This window comes from Panthera onca, chromosome Y (assembly GCF_046562875.1).
Source record: "Panthera onca isolate mPanOnc1 chromosome Y, mPanOnc1 haplotype 2, whole genome shotgun sequence".
In the NCBI taxonomy this organism is placed as follows: domain Eukaryota; kingdom Metazoa; phylum Chordata; class Mammalia; order Carnivora; family Felidae; genus Panthera; species Panthera onca.
In genome coordinates this window covers 14,174,792-14,193,862 of record NC_138358.1, presented here as the reverse complement: position 1 = coordinate 14,193,862, position 19,071 = coordinate 14,174,792, and the positions used below count along the sequence as shown (strand labels likewise).

The following is a 19,071-nucleotide window of genomic DNA, read 5'->3' as shown; positions in this document are numbered from 1 at the left end:
ATTAATGGAGGCTGAAGCACCCGTGCATTCACCTCTAAGACAACCCTCTTGAACTCGTGAAGAATTATGGGCCTTCTCAGGTAAGACTAGGTACAGGTCTTTCTCAAGGGCATAATCTTAAACACAGCCAAACCTAAGGCAGCTTTGGGCAGCCCACCGTGATAAGATATGCAGACATTGTGACCTCACAAAGCGCCTGGTCTCCTAGCAACTGCGGTGTAACTCTCACAGCCTGCCGCCTGATTTGGCTGCATGGTAGGAAATTCATCAGGGCCCTGCGGCGGCCGCGAGACCTGGCAAGCGCGGGCGGCCCCTAGCGGCCTCACATCCTGAGCAGCATGAAGAGGAGGCGGCGCTGGCCCGGGGAGGCCCTGGCCCCGGCCGCCGGGGGAGGAGCCTCTAGCGCTGCAGGAGGGGCCGCGCTGGAGGCGCCTGAGGAGAAGGTGGTGTACATGCGGTGGCAACCGTCGCGACTGTCGCTGGCCAGCAGAACCAAGACGCTGATCGACGCTTTCAAGCTATTCCTGCCCGGCAGCACGGAGTTCATGAGCTCAGACGCGGAGCTCTGGAGCTACCTCTGCAGCCTCAAGCACCAGTTCTCCCCCCACATCCTGCGCAGCAAGGACGTCTACGGCTACTCCTCCCTCCTGGCCCTGGTCCCGGACCCCCGGCACCAGCGCCCCGAGGCCCTCCTCCAGACGCGCCGGCCAGCTGCCAGGCGGAGGCGCCACGGAGCCCGGACAGTGGCGGTCGGCCAGAGGAAGGTGCCGCCCCCGCCGCCGCCATCACGCGAGGACAGCAGCCCCCGTAAGCCCGCGGCACCCGGGCCCTGCTCCAGGGGCCGCACCCTGGAGGAGAGTGGGAGGGCGGCCACCCTGACGCTGACCACCTTCCCCACCATTCGCGTAGCGGGCGACGTGTGGGTCGAGAGCAGCCTGGCAGAAGCGCGGCTCCACGAGCGCCAAGTCCTGGGAGTGAACCTGGGACCCGTGGTGAGACTCCACTGCTTCCCAGTGCCTGGGCGTGAGAAGCGGGCCACCGCCGCGCGACCTCTCAGCCCCGGGAGGACTTTTGCATGGAGGGATGAACCAGGGACAGCCGGGACCGCGTTCCCTAGTGCATTTTAGGGGCGAAGAAGCACCAGATGGTCCAAGTCAGCGCCCCCGGGTTGCGGCGCCGCCTTCTGGGACTCCGGGGCAGCTGTGCCCCTCTGCTTCCTCCCAGCACCTGGTCTGCGGAGGGAGGAGACCCCTGGAGCTCAAGGGAGGTCCCCTTTCGTCCTAACCCCAGATTGAGATGTCTCCAGGACTGTAGGGGCAGATCCATGTTCTTTCTTGTTCCCTCCTTGGTCTGAAGTCGTCAGACTTCCACCCCCACCCCCTCCAAAGGAATTTGGTTCCATGCTTGTGTAATAAAGCTAGGATTTCCTTGCTGTTCACCCACCGCCGGCTCCTCCCGCCTCATTTTTTTCTTTCTTTCCTTTTTTGACTGCCACTCTTTCTGGTCGAAAGATCGAATATGTGTGGAAAGTTGTTGCAATAGTTAGTATTCTCAATATCAATTGCAATCGTGGGTATTCTGAATCCCACACCTTCTCGCGTTTTAACTGGATTCCAACGCATTGACCAAGGGTATTTTCTAAGAATTTCTAAGAAATTCAAGCGTATCACGGTTAGTAATGTAAGGATTTGTATGGCTTTGAATGTCATGGGCTCGGTGATTACAAACCAAAAGATTCCAAGTTCAACTGAGTACACATTCTTAAGACGTTTCTAAAGATTTTATATTGAAATGTAATGTTTATGTTTACTGAGCTCCTAAAGGAAATGGTAGACCCTCGGGAAGTTTTGTTTAGTAAAATTAACTTGGGAAATTCTTTATAAGTGGGTACAATTGAAAGTGCATTGAAAAACCACACGGTTTCTATTGCAAACCAATGAGTGAATTTCAAAAAATAAATAAACAAATAAAAAACTGGTGCTGGTTATGGACATGGATGGAATCCACTCAGAAATAACTTGGCCTTGTACAAATCTCACATACTGATCTGGGAATCTTTCCAGGATAATTTATTTTAAAATGGAAATCACATAGGATAAATGAGTAGGGGTAAGCGTGGTGACTAAACCTTCATACATGATAGCCATTGGAATTCTCTGAAGTATTACTGATCTAGAGCGGTGGTACATTTTTTTGGCACCAAATAACTGGTTGAGGTTATCTTTGGGAAAATAGACTTTCCTCACTTGTTTTTGTCATTGTTGTTGGATAACAGGAAATATCCACATTACCATGCATCACTCTTATAAATATCATGGCAGTTGGTTAACAGTTTTGCTCCAGGACTTTCCTTTATTATCTTATGTCCATGCACAGTTATGTTAGCAGGTATTGGTCTTTTGTTTGACAATCAAAGACCACAGGGATCAAACAGGAGAGCCACACAGAGTACTTTTCACTTTTATGATAGTGTTTATGTCCTGTGGCCCAGCATGGAATTCTTGATTATCCAAGTGACATCAGTTATTGGTGGCAGCAAGACTTAATGGTGTTTAGTCAGTGGTGCCGCAGCCAGATTTTACTGCGATATCGAAAGGGCCAAGGAGTGATTTTGTACCACTATTCTTTCAAGTTTAAGTATTCTGCAATTGAACCATCCATCCCAGGCAGAAACATGACCTATTAAATCTTCAACATTAGGGTTTCACTCTGCTTGGCAGCTTTTTAGGGGAATAATGAGAGTTGTGATTTTTTAAAATTTTCTTTTAATATTTATTTACTTTTGAGACAGAGAGACAGAGCATGAATGGGGGAGGGTCAGAGAGAGAGGGAGACACAGAATCTGAAGCAGGCTCCAGGCTCCGAGCTGTCAGCACAGAGCCCGACGCGGGGCTCGAAACCACGGACCGTGAGATCATGACATGAGCCGAAGTCGGACGCTTAACCGACTGAGCCACCCAGGCGCCCCGAGAGTTGTGATTTTGACTCTTGGGCTTGTAGAGTTCAAATGGCATAGCTTCCTAATATACAGTTTCTCAGTAAGCCTCATATTCTTTTTTTCACTACTCAGTGGTAATGTGTTGTTACAAATACTGCCACATGAGTAAATAAAAGTGAATAATTATTTAAAAGATGCAGAGGGTGAAATTATACTCGTTTCATAGGAAGCTTATATAAATTTTCGTTACTAGCTTCCATTGCCAATGGTATTTCAAATACAGAGGTTTTTCTCCCCCACCCTTCCCAAAGTAACTGTTTTAGCTAATTAGCCCCTGAGGAAAAGATACATATTTGTACAACTTCCCTATTGTATATAATTGTATAGTAATTAAAAATGAATCCAATGACCATATTAGAATGTAATTTCAACATATAGCTTATCGAGGTAGCTTCCCAGAGGGTTTTGAAATTAGATGTAGCTGGGAGGATAACTTTGCTCAGCACAGCTTTGAAACACAACCATTGACACCATGAAGTTATTTGAACTTAACTGAGAATCTTAGTTTTTCCCTGCTATACCTTGTTACTTTATTGCACTTGAACTTGCATTCATGCTTTGGGTTATCTGGGCTATCTGATTTCGGTTTGGATCTGAATGTCCATCCTAAATTCAATATGTTGTTTAGCTGGTCCCTTAAAAAATATTGCCATTTCTAGTTAAAAAACAGGATGTTAAAAAAAAAATCTTTGTTTTTGCCAACTTTTTAGCAAAACCTTGCTGACGTTTTGTTTTACAACTTATAAAATGTGAAGAAACAACTAATATAGTTGATTCGTATATTAATAGGAAAATGAAAGTATTTTATGTATTCTTTTGGGCAGACCGTGAAAAGGAACTTGACACGGTGGCCTTTCTGGTGAGGCATTCATTTACTGTCTTCTAAAACGAGTCTGCGCTTAGGTTGTACAGATTTGTGAAATAAATCCCATAGTCTTTATTCATTCTCGTACCTTTATATCTCATATGGCACAAGTAAGGAGGAAGTTTATGACCTTGCTATGCTTGAGTGCCTATATGTGGTGACTGGCACCTCAAATAAGCTTCTGAATTCCTGATGTCATTTTTATCCCCCTTCTTCTTGTCACCCAGCAACTTAATTTTCCTTACAGAACCAGTAATGTTATAATTGTGGAGAGCAAGCTTCATTGTTGTTTACTGTCACTGTTGTGCTGTGTGTTTTGTCCAAGTTTGAGTACACAATTGATCCAGTATAATTTAAACCGGTGGCTGACACATATTAATTTGCTGTGTGCAAACAATAGTACTAGTGTTCTGAACACTGTTGAATAAAACTGCATGAAACATATTTGGATACAAAGAGATCTGAGCAATTTTGAACTCATAGTTTTTTGGTGTTCCAAGGATTGCCATGGAGCTCTTAAAATCAGCGTTTTTAGTGCATATATAATTTATATATATATATATATATATATATAAATATATATAAATATTATATATAATATATATAATATATATAATATAATAATATTGTATATAATATTTATATTATTTAGTGGGTAGATATAACATATATTGGAGGTGTATATATATATACATATATATATGTATATATATATACACATATATATGTATATATGTGTATATATATACATATATAAAATTTACTTTATTGGTGTGTTTAAAATATTTTTGGTAGATTGTCATGTCTTATGGGAATTAGAACTCAGTTGTTTGTCATGGAGCTGAATTGTGTTCTTGGACAGTTTAATGTGCACATATGATTAAGATTTACATTCTGGTTGTACTTTTCTTTTTAATGTATTAACTGTAAATACTTTTTTTTAAATATTTTAAAATATAGCCTTTATTCTCTCTTACATATGTGAATTTATTTATTTTTTTTTATTTTTTAATATATGAAATTTACTGTCAAATTGGTTTCCATACAACACCCAGTGCTCATCCCAAAATGTGCCCTCCTCAATACCCATTACCCACCCTGCCCTCCCTCCCACCCCCCATCAACCCTCAGTTTGTTCTCAGTTTTTAACAGTCTCTTATGCTTTGGCTCTCTCCCACTATAACCTCTTTTTTTTTTTTTCCTTCCCCTCCCCCATGGGTTTCTGTTACGTTTCTCAGGATCCACATAAGAGTGAAACCATATGGTATCTGTCTTTCTCTGTATGGCTTATTTCACTTAGCATCACACTCTCCAGTTCCATCCATGTTGCTACAAAAGGCCATATTTCATTTTTTCTCATTGCCACGTAGTATTCCATTGTGTATATAAACCACAATTTCTTTATCCATTCATCAGTTGATGGACATTTAGGCTCTTTCCATAATTTGGCTATTGTTGAGAGTGCTGCTATAAACATTGGGGTACAAGTGCCCCTATGCATCAGTACTCCTGTATCCCTTGGATAAATTCCTAGCAGTGCTATTGCTGGGTCATAGGGTAGGTCTATTTTTAATTTTCTGAGGAACCTCCACACTGCTTTCCAGAGCGGCTGCACCAATTTGCATTCTCACCAACAGTGCAAGAGGGTTCCTGTTTCTCCACATCCTCTCCAGCGTCTATAGTCTCCTGATTTCTTCATTTTGGCCACTCTGACTGGCGTGAGGTGGTATCTGAGTGTGGTTTTGATTTGTATTTCCCTGATAAGGAGCGACGTTGAACATCTTTTCATGTGCCTGTTGGCCATCCGGATGTCTTCTTTAGAGAAGTGTCTATTCATATTTTCTGCCCATTTCTTCACTGGGTTATTTGTTTTTCGGGTGTGGAGTTTGATGAGCTCTTTATAGATTTTGGATACTAGCCCTTTGTCCGATGTGTCATTTGCAAATATCTTTTCCCATTCCGTTGGTTGCCTTTTAGTTTTGTTGGTTGTTTCCTTTGCTGTGCAGAAGCTTTTTATCTTCATAAGGTCCCAGTAATTCACTTTTGCTTTTAATTCCCTTGCCTTTGGGGATGTGCCGAGTAAGAGATTGCTACGGCTGAGGTCAGAGAGGTCTTTTCCTGCTTTCTCCTCTAAGGTTTTGATGGTTTCCTGTCTCACATTCAGGTCCTTTATCCATTTTGAGTTTATTTTTGTGAATGGTGTGAGAAAGTGGTCTAGTTTCAACCTTCTGCATGTTGCTGTCCAGTTCTCCCAGCACCATTTGTTAAAGAGACTGTCTTTTTTCCATTGGATGTTCTTTCCTGCTTTGTCAAAGATGAGTTGAACATACGTTTGTGGGTCTAGTTCTGGGGTTTCTATTCTATTCCATTGGTCTATGTGTCTGTTTTTATGCCAATACCATGCTGTCTTGATGATTACAGCTTTGTAGTAGAGGCTAAAGTCTGGGATTGTGATGCCTCCTGTTTTGGTCTTCTTCTTCAAAATTACTTTGGCTATTCGGGGCCTTTTGTGGTTCCATATGAATTTTAGGATTGCTTGTTCTAGTTTCGAGAAGAATGCTGGTGCCATTTTGATTGGGATTGCATTGAATGTGTAGATAGCTTTGGGTAGTATTGACATTTTGACAATATTTATTCTTCCAATCCATGAGCAGGGAATGTCTTTCCATTCCTTTATATCTTCTTCAATTACCTACATAAGCTTTCTATAGTTTTCAGCATACAGATCTTTTACATCTTTGGTTAGATTTATTCCTAGGTATTTTATGCTTCTTGGTGCCACTGTGAATGGGATAAGTTTCTTCATTTGTCTTTCTGTTGCTTCATTGTTAGTGTATAAGAATGCAACTGATTTCTGCACATTGATTTTGTATCCTGCAACTTTGCTGAATTCATGTATCAGTTCTAGCAGACTTTTGGTGGAGTCTATCGGATTTTCCATGTATAATATCATGTCATCTGCAAAAAGCGAAAGCTTGACTTCATCTTTGCCAATTTTGATGCCTTTGATTTCCTTTTGTTGTCTGATTGCTGATGCTAGAACTTCCAGCACTATATTAAACAACAGCGGTGACAGTGGGCATCCCTGTCGTGTTCCTGATCTCAGGGAAAAAGCTCTCAGTTTTTCCCCGTTGAGGATGATGTTAGCTGTGGGCTTTTCATAAATGGCCTTTATGATCTTTAAGTATGTTCCTTCTATCCCGACTTTCTCAAGGGTTTTTATTAAGAAAGGGTGCTGGATTTTGTCAAAGGCCTTTTCTGCATCGATTGACAGGATCATATGGTTCTTCTCTTTTTTTTTGTTAATGTGATGTATCACGTTGATCGATTTGCGAATGTTGAACCAGCCCTGGTTCAACAGCCCTGGGAATGAATCCCACTTGATCATGGTGAATAATTCTTTTTATATGTTGTTGAATTCGATTTGCTAGTATCTTATTGAGAATTTTTGCATCCATATTCATCAGAGATATTGGCCTGTAGTTCTCTTTTTTTACTGGGTCTCTGTCTGGTTTAGGAATCAAAGTAATACTGGCTTCATAGAATGAGTCTGGAAGTTTTCCTTCCCTTTCTAGTTCTTGGAATAGCTTGAGAAGGATAGGTATTATCTCTGCTTTAAACGTCTGGTAGAACTCCCCTGGGAAGCCATCTGGTCCTGGACTCTTATTTGTTGGGAGATTTTTGATAACCGATTCCATTTCTTCGCTGGTTATGGGTCTGTTCAAGCTTTCTATTTCCTCCTGATTGAGTTTTGGAAGAGTGTGGGTGTTTAGGAATTTGTCCATTTCTTCCAGGTTGTCCAATTTGTTGGCATATAATTTTTCATAGTATTCCCTGATAATTGTTTGTATCTCTGAGGGATTGGTTGTAATAATTCCATTTTCATTCATGATTTTATCTATTGGGTCATCTCCCTTTTCTTTTTGAGAAGCCTGGCTAGAGGTTTGTCAATTTTGTTTATTTTTTCAAAAAACCAACTCTTGGTTTCGTTGATCTGCTCTACAGTTTTTTTAGATTCTATATTGTTTATTTCTGCTCTGATCTTTATTATTTCTCTTCTTCTGCTGGGTTTAGGCTGCCTTTGCTGTTCTGCTTCTATTTCCTTTAGGTGTGCTGTTAGATTTTGTATTTGGGATTTTTCTTGTTTCTTGAGATAGGCCTGGATTGCAATGTATTTTCCTCTCAGGACTGCCTTCGCTGCATCCCAAAGCGTTTGGATTGTTGTATTTTCATTTTCGTTTGTTTCCATATATTTTTTAATTTCTTCTCTAATTGCCTGGTTGACCCACTCATTCGTTAGTAGGGTGTTCTTTAACCTCCATGCTTTTGGAGGTTTTCCAGACTTTTTCCTGTGGTTGATTTCAAGCTTCATAGCATTGTGGTCTGAAAGTATGCATGGTATAATTTCAATTCTTGTAAACTTATGAAGGGCTGTTTTGTGACCCAGTATATGATCTATCTTGGAGAATGTTCCATGTGCACTCGAGAAGAAAGTATATTCTGTTGCTTTGGGATGCAGAGTTCTAAATATATCTGTCAAGTCCATCTGATCCAATGTATCATTCAGGGCCCTTGTTTCTTTATTGACTGTGTGTCTAGATGATCTATCCATTTCTGTAAGTGGGGTGTTAAAGTCCCCTGCAATGACCACATTCTTATCAATAAGGTTGCTTATGTTTATGAGTAATTGTTTTATATATCTGGGGGCTCGGGTATTTGGCACATAGACATTTATAATAGTTAGCTCTTCCTGGTGGATAGACCCTGTGATTATTATATAATGCCCTTCTTCATCTCTTGTTACAGCCTTTAATTTAAAGTCTAGTTTGTCTGATATAAGTATGGCTACTCCAGCTTTCTTTTGGCTTCCAGGAGCATGATAAATAGTTCTCCATCCCCTCACTCTCAATCTAAAGGTGTCCTCAGATCTAAAATGAGTCTCTTGTAGACAGCAAATAGATGGGTCTTGTTTTTTTATCCATTCTGATACCCTATGTCTTTTAGTTGGCGCATTTAATCCATTTACATTCAGTGTTATTATAGCAAGATATGGGTTTAGAGTCATTGTGATGTCTGTATGTTTTATGCTTGTAGTGATGTCTCTGGTACTTTGTCTCACAGGATCCCCCTTAGGATCTCTTGTAGGGCTGGTTTCGTGGTGACAAATTCCTTCAGTTTTTGTTTGTTTGGGAAGACCTTTATCTCTCCTTCTATTCTAAATGACAGACTTGCTGGATAAAGGATTCTCGGCTGCATATTTTTTCTGTTTAGCACACTGTAGATATCGTGCCAAGCCTTTCTGGCCTGCCAAGTTACAAAGGAGAGATCAGTCACGAGTCTTATAGGTCTCCCTTTATATGTGAGGGCACGTTTATCCCTTGCTGCTTTCAGAATTTTCTCCTCATCCTTGTATTTTGCCAGTTTCACTATGATATGTCGTGCAGAAGATCGATTCAAGTTACGTCTGAAGGGAGTTCTCTGTGCCTCTTGGATTTCAATGCCTTTTTCCTTCCCCAGTTCAGGGAAGTTCTCAGCTATAATTTCTTCAAGTACCCCTTCAGCACCTTTCCCTCTCTCTTACTCCTCTGGGATACCAATTATGCGTATATTATTTCTTTTTAGTGTATCACTTAGTTCTCTAATTTTCCCCTCATACTCCTGGATTTTTTTATCTCTCTTTCAGCTTCCTCTCTCTCCATAACTTTATCTTCTAGTTCACCTATTCTCTCCTCTGCCTCTTCAAGCTGAGCCGTTGTGGTTTCCATTTTGTTTTGCATTTCGTTTAAAGCGTTTTTCAGCTCCTTGTGACTGGTCCTTAGTCCCTTGATCTCTGTGGCAAGAGATTCTCTGCTGTCCTGTATGCTGTTTTCAAGCCCAGCAATTAACTTTATGACTATTATTCTAAATTCACTTTCTGTTATATTATTTAAATCCTTTTTGATCAGTTCATTAGCTGTTGTTATTTCCTGGAGATTCTTCTGAGGGGAATTCTTCCGTTTGGTCATTTTGGATAGTCCCTGGAGTGGTGAGGACCTGCAGGGCACTTCCCCTGTGCTGTGGTGTATAACTGGAGTTGGTGGGCGGGGCCGCAGTCCGACCTGATGTCTGCCCCCAGCCCACCGCTGGGGCCACAGTCAGACTGGTGTGTGCCTTCTCTTCCCCTCTCCTAGGGGCGGGATTCACTGTGGAGTGGCGTGGCCTGTCTGGACTACTTGCACACTGCCAGGCTTGTGTTGCTGGGGATCTGGCGTATTAGCTGAGGTGGGTAGGCAAGGTGCACGGGGGTTTGAGGGGCAGGCTTAGCTCGCTTCTCCTTAGGTGATCCACTTCAGGAGGGGCCCTGTGGCAGCGGGAGGGAGTCAGATCCGCTGCCGGAGGTTTGGCTCCGCAGAAGCACAGAGTTGGGTGTTTGCGCTGCGCGAGCAAGTTCCCTGGCAGGAACTGGTTCCCTTTGGGATTTTGGCTGGGGGATGGGCGGGGAGATGGCGCTGGCGAGTGCCTTTGTTCCCCACCAAGCTGAGCTCTGCCGTCCGGGGCTCAGCAGCTCTCCCTCCCTTTGTCCTCCAGCCTTCCCGCTTTCTGAGCAGAGCTGTTAACTTATGACCTCCCAGATTCTAAGTCGAGCTTGCTGTCGGAACACAGTCCGTCCCGCCCCTCCGCTTTTGCCAGCCAGACTCGGGGGCTCTGCTTTGCGGGCGAGCCGCCCCTCCGCCCAGGCTCCCTCCCGCCAGTCCGTGGAGCGCGCACCGCCTCGCCGCCCTTCCTACCCTCTTCCGTGGGCCTCGCCGCCCTTCGTACCCTCTTCCGTGGGCCTCTCATCTGCGCTTGGCTCCAGAGACTCCCTTCTGCTAATCCTCTGGCGGTTTTCTGGGTTCTTTAGGCAGGTGTAGGTGGAATCTAAGTGATCAGCAGGATGCATGGTGAGCCCCGCATTCTCCTACGCTGCCATCTTCCGGAACCCTCTTCGTAAATACTTGTTAGAGAATGTGCAGTGTCTGGCTCTTCTAATGATGTTGGAAAGTTTTTGAAATGGAATCTTATGTTTGCATGTGAATCGCAAAACAATGTGAGAATTTTTTATTTCTTTTGTTAACGTCAACACCCTGGAAGCCTGGAGATATGGTTTTTATGCTACTTTGGGACTCAACTGTTTGTTAATATCAAGTCTGATGATCTAGTGAATCTCTGAGACAATGCTTCATGCCAGAGTCCAAACCAGTACCCAGTTTGCCACAATAAAGACTTTAAAACTGCATCAAAGTTCATTTTGAGTCCTGACTCCAACCCCCCTCTAGTAGTGATAGAAACCCTAACACTCACGTATTTTTATATTATAAAAGAACATAAGTGTGCTGCATAAGAGTAGCAGCAGTAAAGGCTGTCCTAGAGAATAAAGTAAAGCCAGAATTTTCATTACAGCCTAGCGGGTAGACGTAGAGAGCTAGCAAGGGCAGGATTCATAGTATTATATGCCCTGGATTTGTCTTTGAGTCTGAGTTCCTATCCATATTTGGAGGCAGCAGCGTACTAACTGTGGATCACATTGCCTGCGGTGGGATGAAAGATGGACCACTCGAAACCATTAGAACTGTACCTAAGGTACAGAAATGCTCTGTGCTTTAGCTTCCTGAAGAACCACATGTGGTTAGTAAAATAAACTATTGGACTGCTGAAAGGATTAAAAAAGGATATTAATGGGTGAACGCATAGAAAATGCTTCATAAATGTTATTAACTGGAGGCATGTGGGCTGAAAATAAATATATATGCTGAGAGGTACTTTCAAGTTTAACATCCTGAAAATAGAGTGTGGTCTGAGAAAACCAAAAGACAAATGATGAGAAGGTAATGTATGAGTGGGTTTAGTTGAAGAAAGAGACAGAAGGAGGTGAGGTTAAGTTGATTTATTAGGTAGTTGTCACTGTTGGAGGTTTTCTAGACTTCCTTAGATATTTGGGGTCTTTTGTCCTTTGTTCTGAAATATATTTAAAACATACTGTTACGTATATTAAACTATCTGAGAATTTATACAAATAGTAAGAGTTACCGATCACGAACTTGCCAAATGTCAACACAAAATTTTCATTTTGGGTAAGCTCGGTAATGTTTGCTTTAAATCCGTGTGAGTTTACATGTACAAAACTAAATTTGAAGCAATATGTGTGAGTTTTGTACATCCTGTGTTAAAGGAGACAAGTAAGTGCACTAGTTAGATTTGAAATAGCAGAACGTTGTTATCATAGGGAAAAGATAGCCTCACAGTTGAAGCATGGACACACTCATCTTCTTTAGATTTGGATCTAATGCCTGTGACTTAGCTCTGATTCCACTCCCACCTGCAGAAGGAATAACAATATATTCTAGGTTGGGGAGCAAGTCAAAGTTACAGTAGCTGAAATTAACAATAAAAGAATTTCCCTAGATAGAACTTATCCGGTGGTAAGAAGATCAAAACTGAGCCTGGCTGCAGATTTTGCAAGAGCAATGACTTATCGTCATCATTCCCTTGTCTTGGCAATGGCACCTTACACTGAAATTTATAACATGCGGGACATATCCAGAGCCCAAAAGGAAAGCAGTGCTCAGAAAAGATGGGACAGTATGTCTCCCAAGCAAATTCGAATAAATATTATAGGGGACTCAAAACTGAACTTCTCTTGCTTTGAAAGGTATTCATAGAAATGTTAATGTTGAGATTCTTCCAACTACTGAAATAGGTTATGTAAAATTTGTTAAAGTACTTATATTTATATGTTTATATTTAGATTTATTTTTTATATAATTTAAATATATTTATGTGTAAAGTACATATTCTTTAAATGTTTAGTAGAGACAGTAGAGAAAAAAGGATGTGATTTAGGGGTCTGCACTCGGATTAAAATAAGATTACAGAAGTATAGTATACATTCAAAAGGACATATATTATTTTTTTCATATTTGTTTATTTTTGAGAGAGAGACACCGTGTGAGCAGGGGAGGGCCAGATAGGAAGCCACAGGATCGAAGCAGGCTCCAGGCTCTGAGCTGTCAGCACACAACCTGATGTGGGGCTCGAACTCACAAACCGTGAGATCATGACCTGAGCCAAAGTTGGACACTTAACGACTGAGCCACCCAGGCACCCAAAAAGGACATATATTATTAAAAGTATTCTGAGCACAGCTTGATGAAGTTAAGTTCAATATACTTGTGGAACCTGTACTCATTAAACAAGGTACCAGTACCCCAAGGGACCACCTGTGCCTCTTTCAGTCATGGTCTATGTCTCCTTTGGGACAGCAATTATTCTGACTTCTTACAGAATATACAACTTTTGCTTGTTTTGGGACTATATAGAAATGGAATTATATGTCCTACACCTAGATTCTTTCATTCAAACTTATGTTAGTGATATTCATGTTATTGTATGTATAGATCCTTTATGCTCATTGGTGTATAGAATTTCCTTATATGAATAGTTTAAAATATTTCTACAACTCTTGGTGGACATTTAGGTAAGTTATGGCTTAGGGTCATTATGAATGAAACTTCAGTGAATATTATAGGACACGTTGTTTGGTGAACATGTTTTAGAATAGTATTTATTTATCTAGGAGGGAATTTGCTGGGTCACATGTCATCCAACTTATCAGCTTTGGTAAGATTCCTCCAAACTGTTTCCAAAATGGTTATACCAATTTACATGAACTTCTTTCTATAGTAGTGCCTGCGTAGTGTCTGTGAGCTCTGAATACTTGATAGCCTTGCCAACACTTGCTAATATGGTCTTTTTCATGTTATCTATTCTGGCAGGTGTACATATTTTTTTTTTTATTTGAGAAATTTCAATCCAAGTATTGTATACGAATAGTTAAAAAAAGAAACACAACATCCAAATTGCAGATCAGGACTTGCAATAAAAAAAACAAAAGCTTTGTTTCCCCCACGAACACCTCTTCCCCAGAGGCAACACTTTCTTTTGTTTTCTTTTCTCTTTTTTTAAAAATCAGGGTTTTTTTAAACAGACCATTTTGTATGAACAATTTTAGATTCAGAGACAAATTGCACAAAAAATACAGTTTCCTCACCCCCACTAGTTTCTATAGTACCTTGCACTAATGTGGATACATTAATTATAAGTGGTGGATGAGCCATTATTGATTGACACAATATCATTAGACACATTATCATTAACAGTTAGGGTTTATTTTGTGTTATATAGATTCATAAGTTTTGAGAAATGTAAATGGTATGTACCTACTATTGCAGTATCATACAGAATAGTTACACCACCCTAAAGTGCCCTGTGCTCCACCTATTACCACTTCCTCTCTCCCCCTAAACCCTCATAGCCACTGGTCTTTTTACTGTCTCCGAAGGTGTTTTTGTTGTTTTTGTTCTTGTCGTTGTTGTCATTGTTGTTGTCGTTTTGTTTTCTTTTGTTTTGTTTTTCCAGAATGTTATCATAGTTGGAAACGTAAAGCGTATGGCTTTTCGGATTGGATCCCTTCACTTAGTAACCCACATTTAAGTTTCCGCCATGACTTTTAAGTAGCTCCCTTTCTCCCTCTTTCCTTGCCTCCTCTTCTATCTCTCTGCCTTCCTTTCATTAAGGGAGTTTATTTTTTAAAACAGCTTTTGGTTTACAGAAGAAGATTGGAAAGTGCAGAGTTCCCCTGTTCTCCCTCCTACCCCCCAAAACATAGTGTTCCCTATTGTAAACTTCTTGTGTCAGTGTAGTGCATTTGTTACAATGGATGAGCCAAAATGGAAACTATTATTAAAGAAAGTCCCAAGTTTACCTTAGCATTCACTGTGGTGTGCAGTTCTGTGAGTTTTGACAAATGCACAATGCCATGATTCAAAGCATTTCACTGTCTTACAAGATGTTTCACTGCCGTAATATTCCCTGTGCTTCATCTGTTATTCATCTCTCCCTTCCCACCTGAGTTCCTGGCAACCACAAGTCTCTTTACTGCCTCCACTATTTGAGGCAACACTTTTAACTGTTCCAGGTTTATATTCTTTTCTTAGGTATCTTCATGAATATAAGTAATATAGCATACTGCTGCTTATTGATTTGTCAGATTTAATCACCGTCTACTGACTTCCTATGTGAAGATGACGTATAGGTCGCTTAAGCCACCTGTCTTCTCTCTCCTCACCTTCCCATATATTCCTGAACTTCTATCTTTATACTGTTTCAGTCAGGTCCAGCCAGCCGGTGAGTCACTATCGGTATTTTAAAGAGTTACACACGTGATGGGAAATCCCAGAAGCCAAACAAAGGATGGCGAAGCAATCAGGAATTAGTATCATCAGAAAGCTGTTTCCACCCCCAGGGCTAGAGAAACTCAGAACCATACCTAGCAGGAACTGAGAACATGGGAGAAGAGGCTCTTGGAAAGAAACTAGAATTTGGAGGAGATAAAATCACTGGTAGCAAGTGGAGAGGGAGAGAGAAAAACCTCTGGGCTTATACCTTCCTCCCTTTCTCCCATCAAACACCCATTGGTCAAACCCCTCTGGAAGCCAGGTGGCAAGGAACCAGGAAACACAGTCTGTAGGAGTAGTGCAGGAACTGGATCTGAGGGCAAAAAGACATAATGGCTGAAGTTACATATATGTACCAGTTAGGGTTCTCCAGAGACTCAGTATCAATAGGAATTGGTTCACAGGATTACGGAGGCTGAGAAGGGCAGACCCAGGAGATCCAGTAGTTTGGTTCCAGGCAGACTCCAAAAGCCTAAGAATCAGGAGAGCTGATGATGTATGTTCCATTCCAAGTCTGAGTCTGAAGTCAGGAGACCAATATCGCAGCTTGAAGACACTCAGATACACAACTCTGCCTTTTGTTCCATTCAGGTCTTCAATCGTTTAGTTGAGACCACCCAGTGTTTGTCAAGGCAATATGTTTTGCTTAGTCTCCTGATATACAGATGTTCATTGTACTAAGAAATGTCCTCACAGACTCACTAGAAATAATGTTTCACCATATATCTGGGTGCCCTGTGGCTTAGCCTAGTTAAAACATGAAATTAACCATCACAAGATACAATTTTATGTATGTATGTATGTATGTATGTATGTATGTATGTATGTATGTATGTATGCATGCATGTGTGAATTAATATACGTTATTTGAGAAAGAGAGAGAGAGAGAGAGAGAAAGAGAGAGAGAGAGCATATGCTCAAGCAGGATAGGGGCAGAGAGAGAGAATTCTGAGAATTCTGTCAGTGCAGAACCTAATGCTCATTTTAGTCTTATGAACAGTGAGATCATAATCTGAGCCAAAATCAAGATTTGGATTCTGAACTCACCGAGCCACTCAGGTACCCAACAAGATGTAATTTTAAAATAGAGACCTATTTCCCTTACCTGTACTATCATTTTTCATTCCTTACATTGTAAGATAAATGTCTTCCTCAACCTTGCTGCACTTTTTCTCGGTTTCCCATCAGCTTTGGACTTCTGTTTGTCATTGTTGTTAACACTGGTATTATGCTCTGTAATCAAGTCACTTTCCATTGTTTAAGGTTGATTAAGAAACTTGAAAACTAATAAATGGTTTAAATTATTGGATTATTAAATAATATGCAAACATTAGAATTACTACTCTTTTCCTGGAGTCCTTGGACCTGCTGAATGAGGACATCTCTAGGATCAAGGTGAAATGGGTCCTTTTTCTTTGGGTTCCATCAGTGCTTTAAACCACACCATGTTTCACTTGGCTCATTCAGACTAAGACCATCTTATGGATATTTGCTCATTCTCCTTTGATTTCTAATTGCACTTCTTTGTTTTATTGCACTCTTTCAGTGTTCTCAAATCATGCCACTTATGACATCTTCCTGTTAACCTCTTAGAGGTCACTTACTGGAGCCTTCTCTTTTCCTGCCTCATTTAGGTGGTGACTCAGTAGGTCTGCTTCATAGCTTCCTTCCTGTGATTTTACTCTGCTAAGGTCCCCGTTTGTTTCCATGGTTTCATGGTAATATGGCTATCTGGGAATTTAGGGAGCATTGAAAAGCCTGGACTCTTGAGCCAGACGGCCTGGGGTTAGACTTTACTTGTTCCACTTACCAACTGTGTAACGTGGATGTTGGATGAGTTATTTGGCTTCTTTATAACCCTATTTCCTCCTCTAGAAGATAATAATCGTAATTGTATATACTTTATAAGTTTGTTGTGTGATTAATATGTAATAATATGTGAAAATAACCCATAACAGTGTCTGGCACAAAAATAAACAGTTAATGTTTGCTATTATTATTATTAAGTATAATTTTTCTTTATTTTTTTCTCTCCTTGTTTTGCTGGAGTACACCTTCAGATAACTTCCTAATGAAGAATGAATAGAATCAAATGTACTGAGTCTTTGCACGTCTGAAGATATCTTGACTCCACTCTCAAATTTAATCAATAATTTTCATAGGTATAGAATTCTTGCTTCTTTTTTTATTTTATTTATTTTTAATGTTTAAAGTTTACCTCCACATTAGTCAGCATGTAGTGCAACAAGGATTTCAGGAGTAGATTCCTCAGTGCCCCTTACCCATTTAGCCCATTCCCCCTCCCACAACCCCTCCAGTGACCCTCAGTTTGGTTTCCATATTTACGAGTCTCTTATGTTTTGCCCCCTCCCTGATTTTATAGTATTTTTGTTTCTCTTCCCTTATGTTCGTGTCTTCCACTCATAGAATTCTAGCGTCTAATGGCCAGTTGCCCCTTCCATCGATTATCCCCTGATCACAACACCATTGGGACTACAATATCTGCTCTTTAGAGTGTTTTTGACTCACCATCACTTTCACCTTCTTGTATTTTTCAAAACCATTCAGTACGTCTGGCGTATGTTTAAGGAAAAGGGAATGGAGGTCCACCTTTTGAAGGGCTTAAAAGAGAATTTATGAACATATTTTAGACTACCACAGCCTGTCTTCTGGCCACCTATTATTCACTTTCATCCTACATGAAAAATATCCTCACCCTACCCCAAGAATCCTCCCTCTTAAAGACCCAACCCTTGTAACATCAGCTCAAAGTCCAGGATATTTTTATCTAAATTAGGTCCAGGTGTGAATGAGTCTCCTTGTGTGCCCTGGCCCTCGATTCCACTTTCAATCTGAAGACCTATGAATGAAGACCTATGAATTAAGCATACAACCAACACGGGCACGTGATAACCAGAAAACACACACACACACACACACACACACACACACACACACACACACAGAAAAAAAACAAACAAACCAACAAAACACAAACATTTCTGTTCCAAAAGAAAGGAAGGAGGTTATCATGAGTCACTGGTCCATAACAATTCTGAAGTTCAGCTGGCACAGGTAGGCAGTCCTTTCATTGGGTCTTAAGGCCTGGGAGTGATTTTCCATGGCTCTAGCTCCTCTGGGGTTCTGGCATTCAACCTCCAAGTCATTCTTCACTTCTCATGAAAGGTAGCCTGTGTCTACAGCCTTATGGTTATCTCGGCCTACGTACTGATTGTAGGAGTTTGTGGGCCCAAAGCCTTCTTTCATTTTACTCTCTGGGATTAAGTAAACCCTTCTCTACCATGGACTTTTTCAAACCTTTATAAGGAAAAACACTCCTAAACTTCAAGTTATATTGTAACAGAGAGAACCCTGTGCCCCACAGTTTACTCTGCGAGGGTATGCTTATGAGAGAGAAGACTGGTATTCTCCAAGACCCTTCTTCATTTAGGACACTTTTCTAGCATCTTTTCCCCAACATCATCTGCTGAGTGAGGTTGGTAATAATTTCACCTTCAATAAGAGTGACATTATTGCTGTTATCTGTTCTAACAAAACATGAAATTGTATTTGAATGGCATTGAGTAAGGGCAAGTAGTATCGGTTAGGGACGTGTTCAGCTGTCACAGAAAGGCTGCCACCAGTGGCATGAACAAAGAGAGTTTTACTCACAAAGAGGCTGTAGGCTGTGTCCCATTAAGGCAGCAACGTCATCTGCAGCAGGCTGCATGGAATGGCAGAGCTGCCAATTTCTTTACGACCTACTACACAATTTTGGAAAAAAGGGTAGCAGACATTAATATAATAATACAAATATTTTTACCACTTTCCATCTTCAAGATGCATCACATGTGTGAGCATTTCAAGCTCACAGCACATCTGTGAGGTAGAATTGTCGATGTCTTTTGGAGGTCATTCATTTTCTTCTTAAGTCAAAAATTAGCTGTCATATTTCT

At 41.1% G+C, this 19,071-nt stretch overlaps 1 protein-coding gene across 1 annotated transcript; it reads left to right on the top strand.

The window, feature by feature from the left end:
* The first annotated feature begins 257 nt into the window (after window positions 1-257).
* On the top strand, window positions 258-1,127 carry LOC145715039 (coiled-coil domain-containing protein 71L-like). Its single transcript, XM_081794624.1, has one exon. It carries the CDS (start codon window positions 339-341, stop codon window positions 1,125-1,127), a length of 789 nt encoding a protein of 262 aa, XP_081650750.1. The 5' UTR covers window positions 258-338.
* Window positions 1,128-19,071: the final 17,944 nt, after the last annotated feature.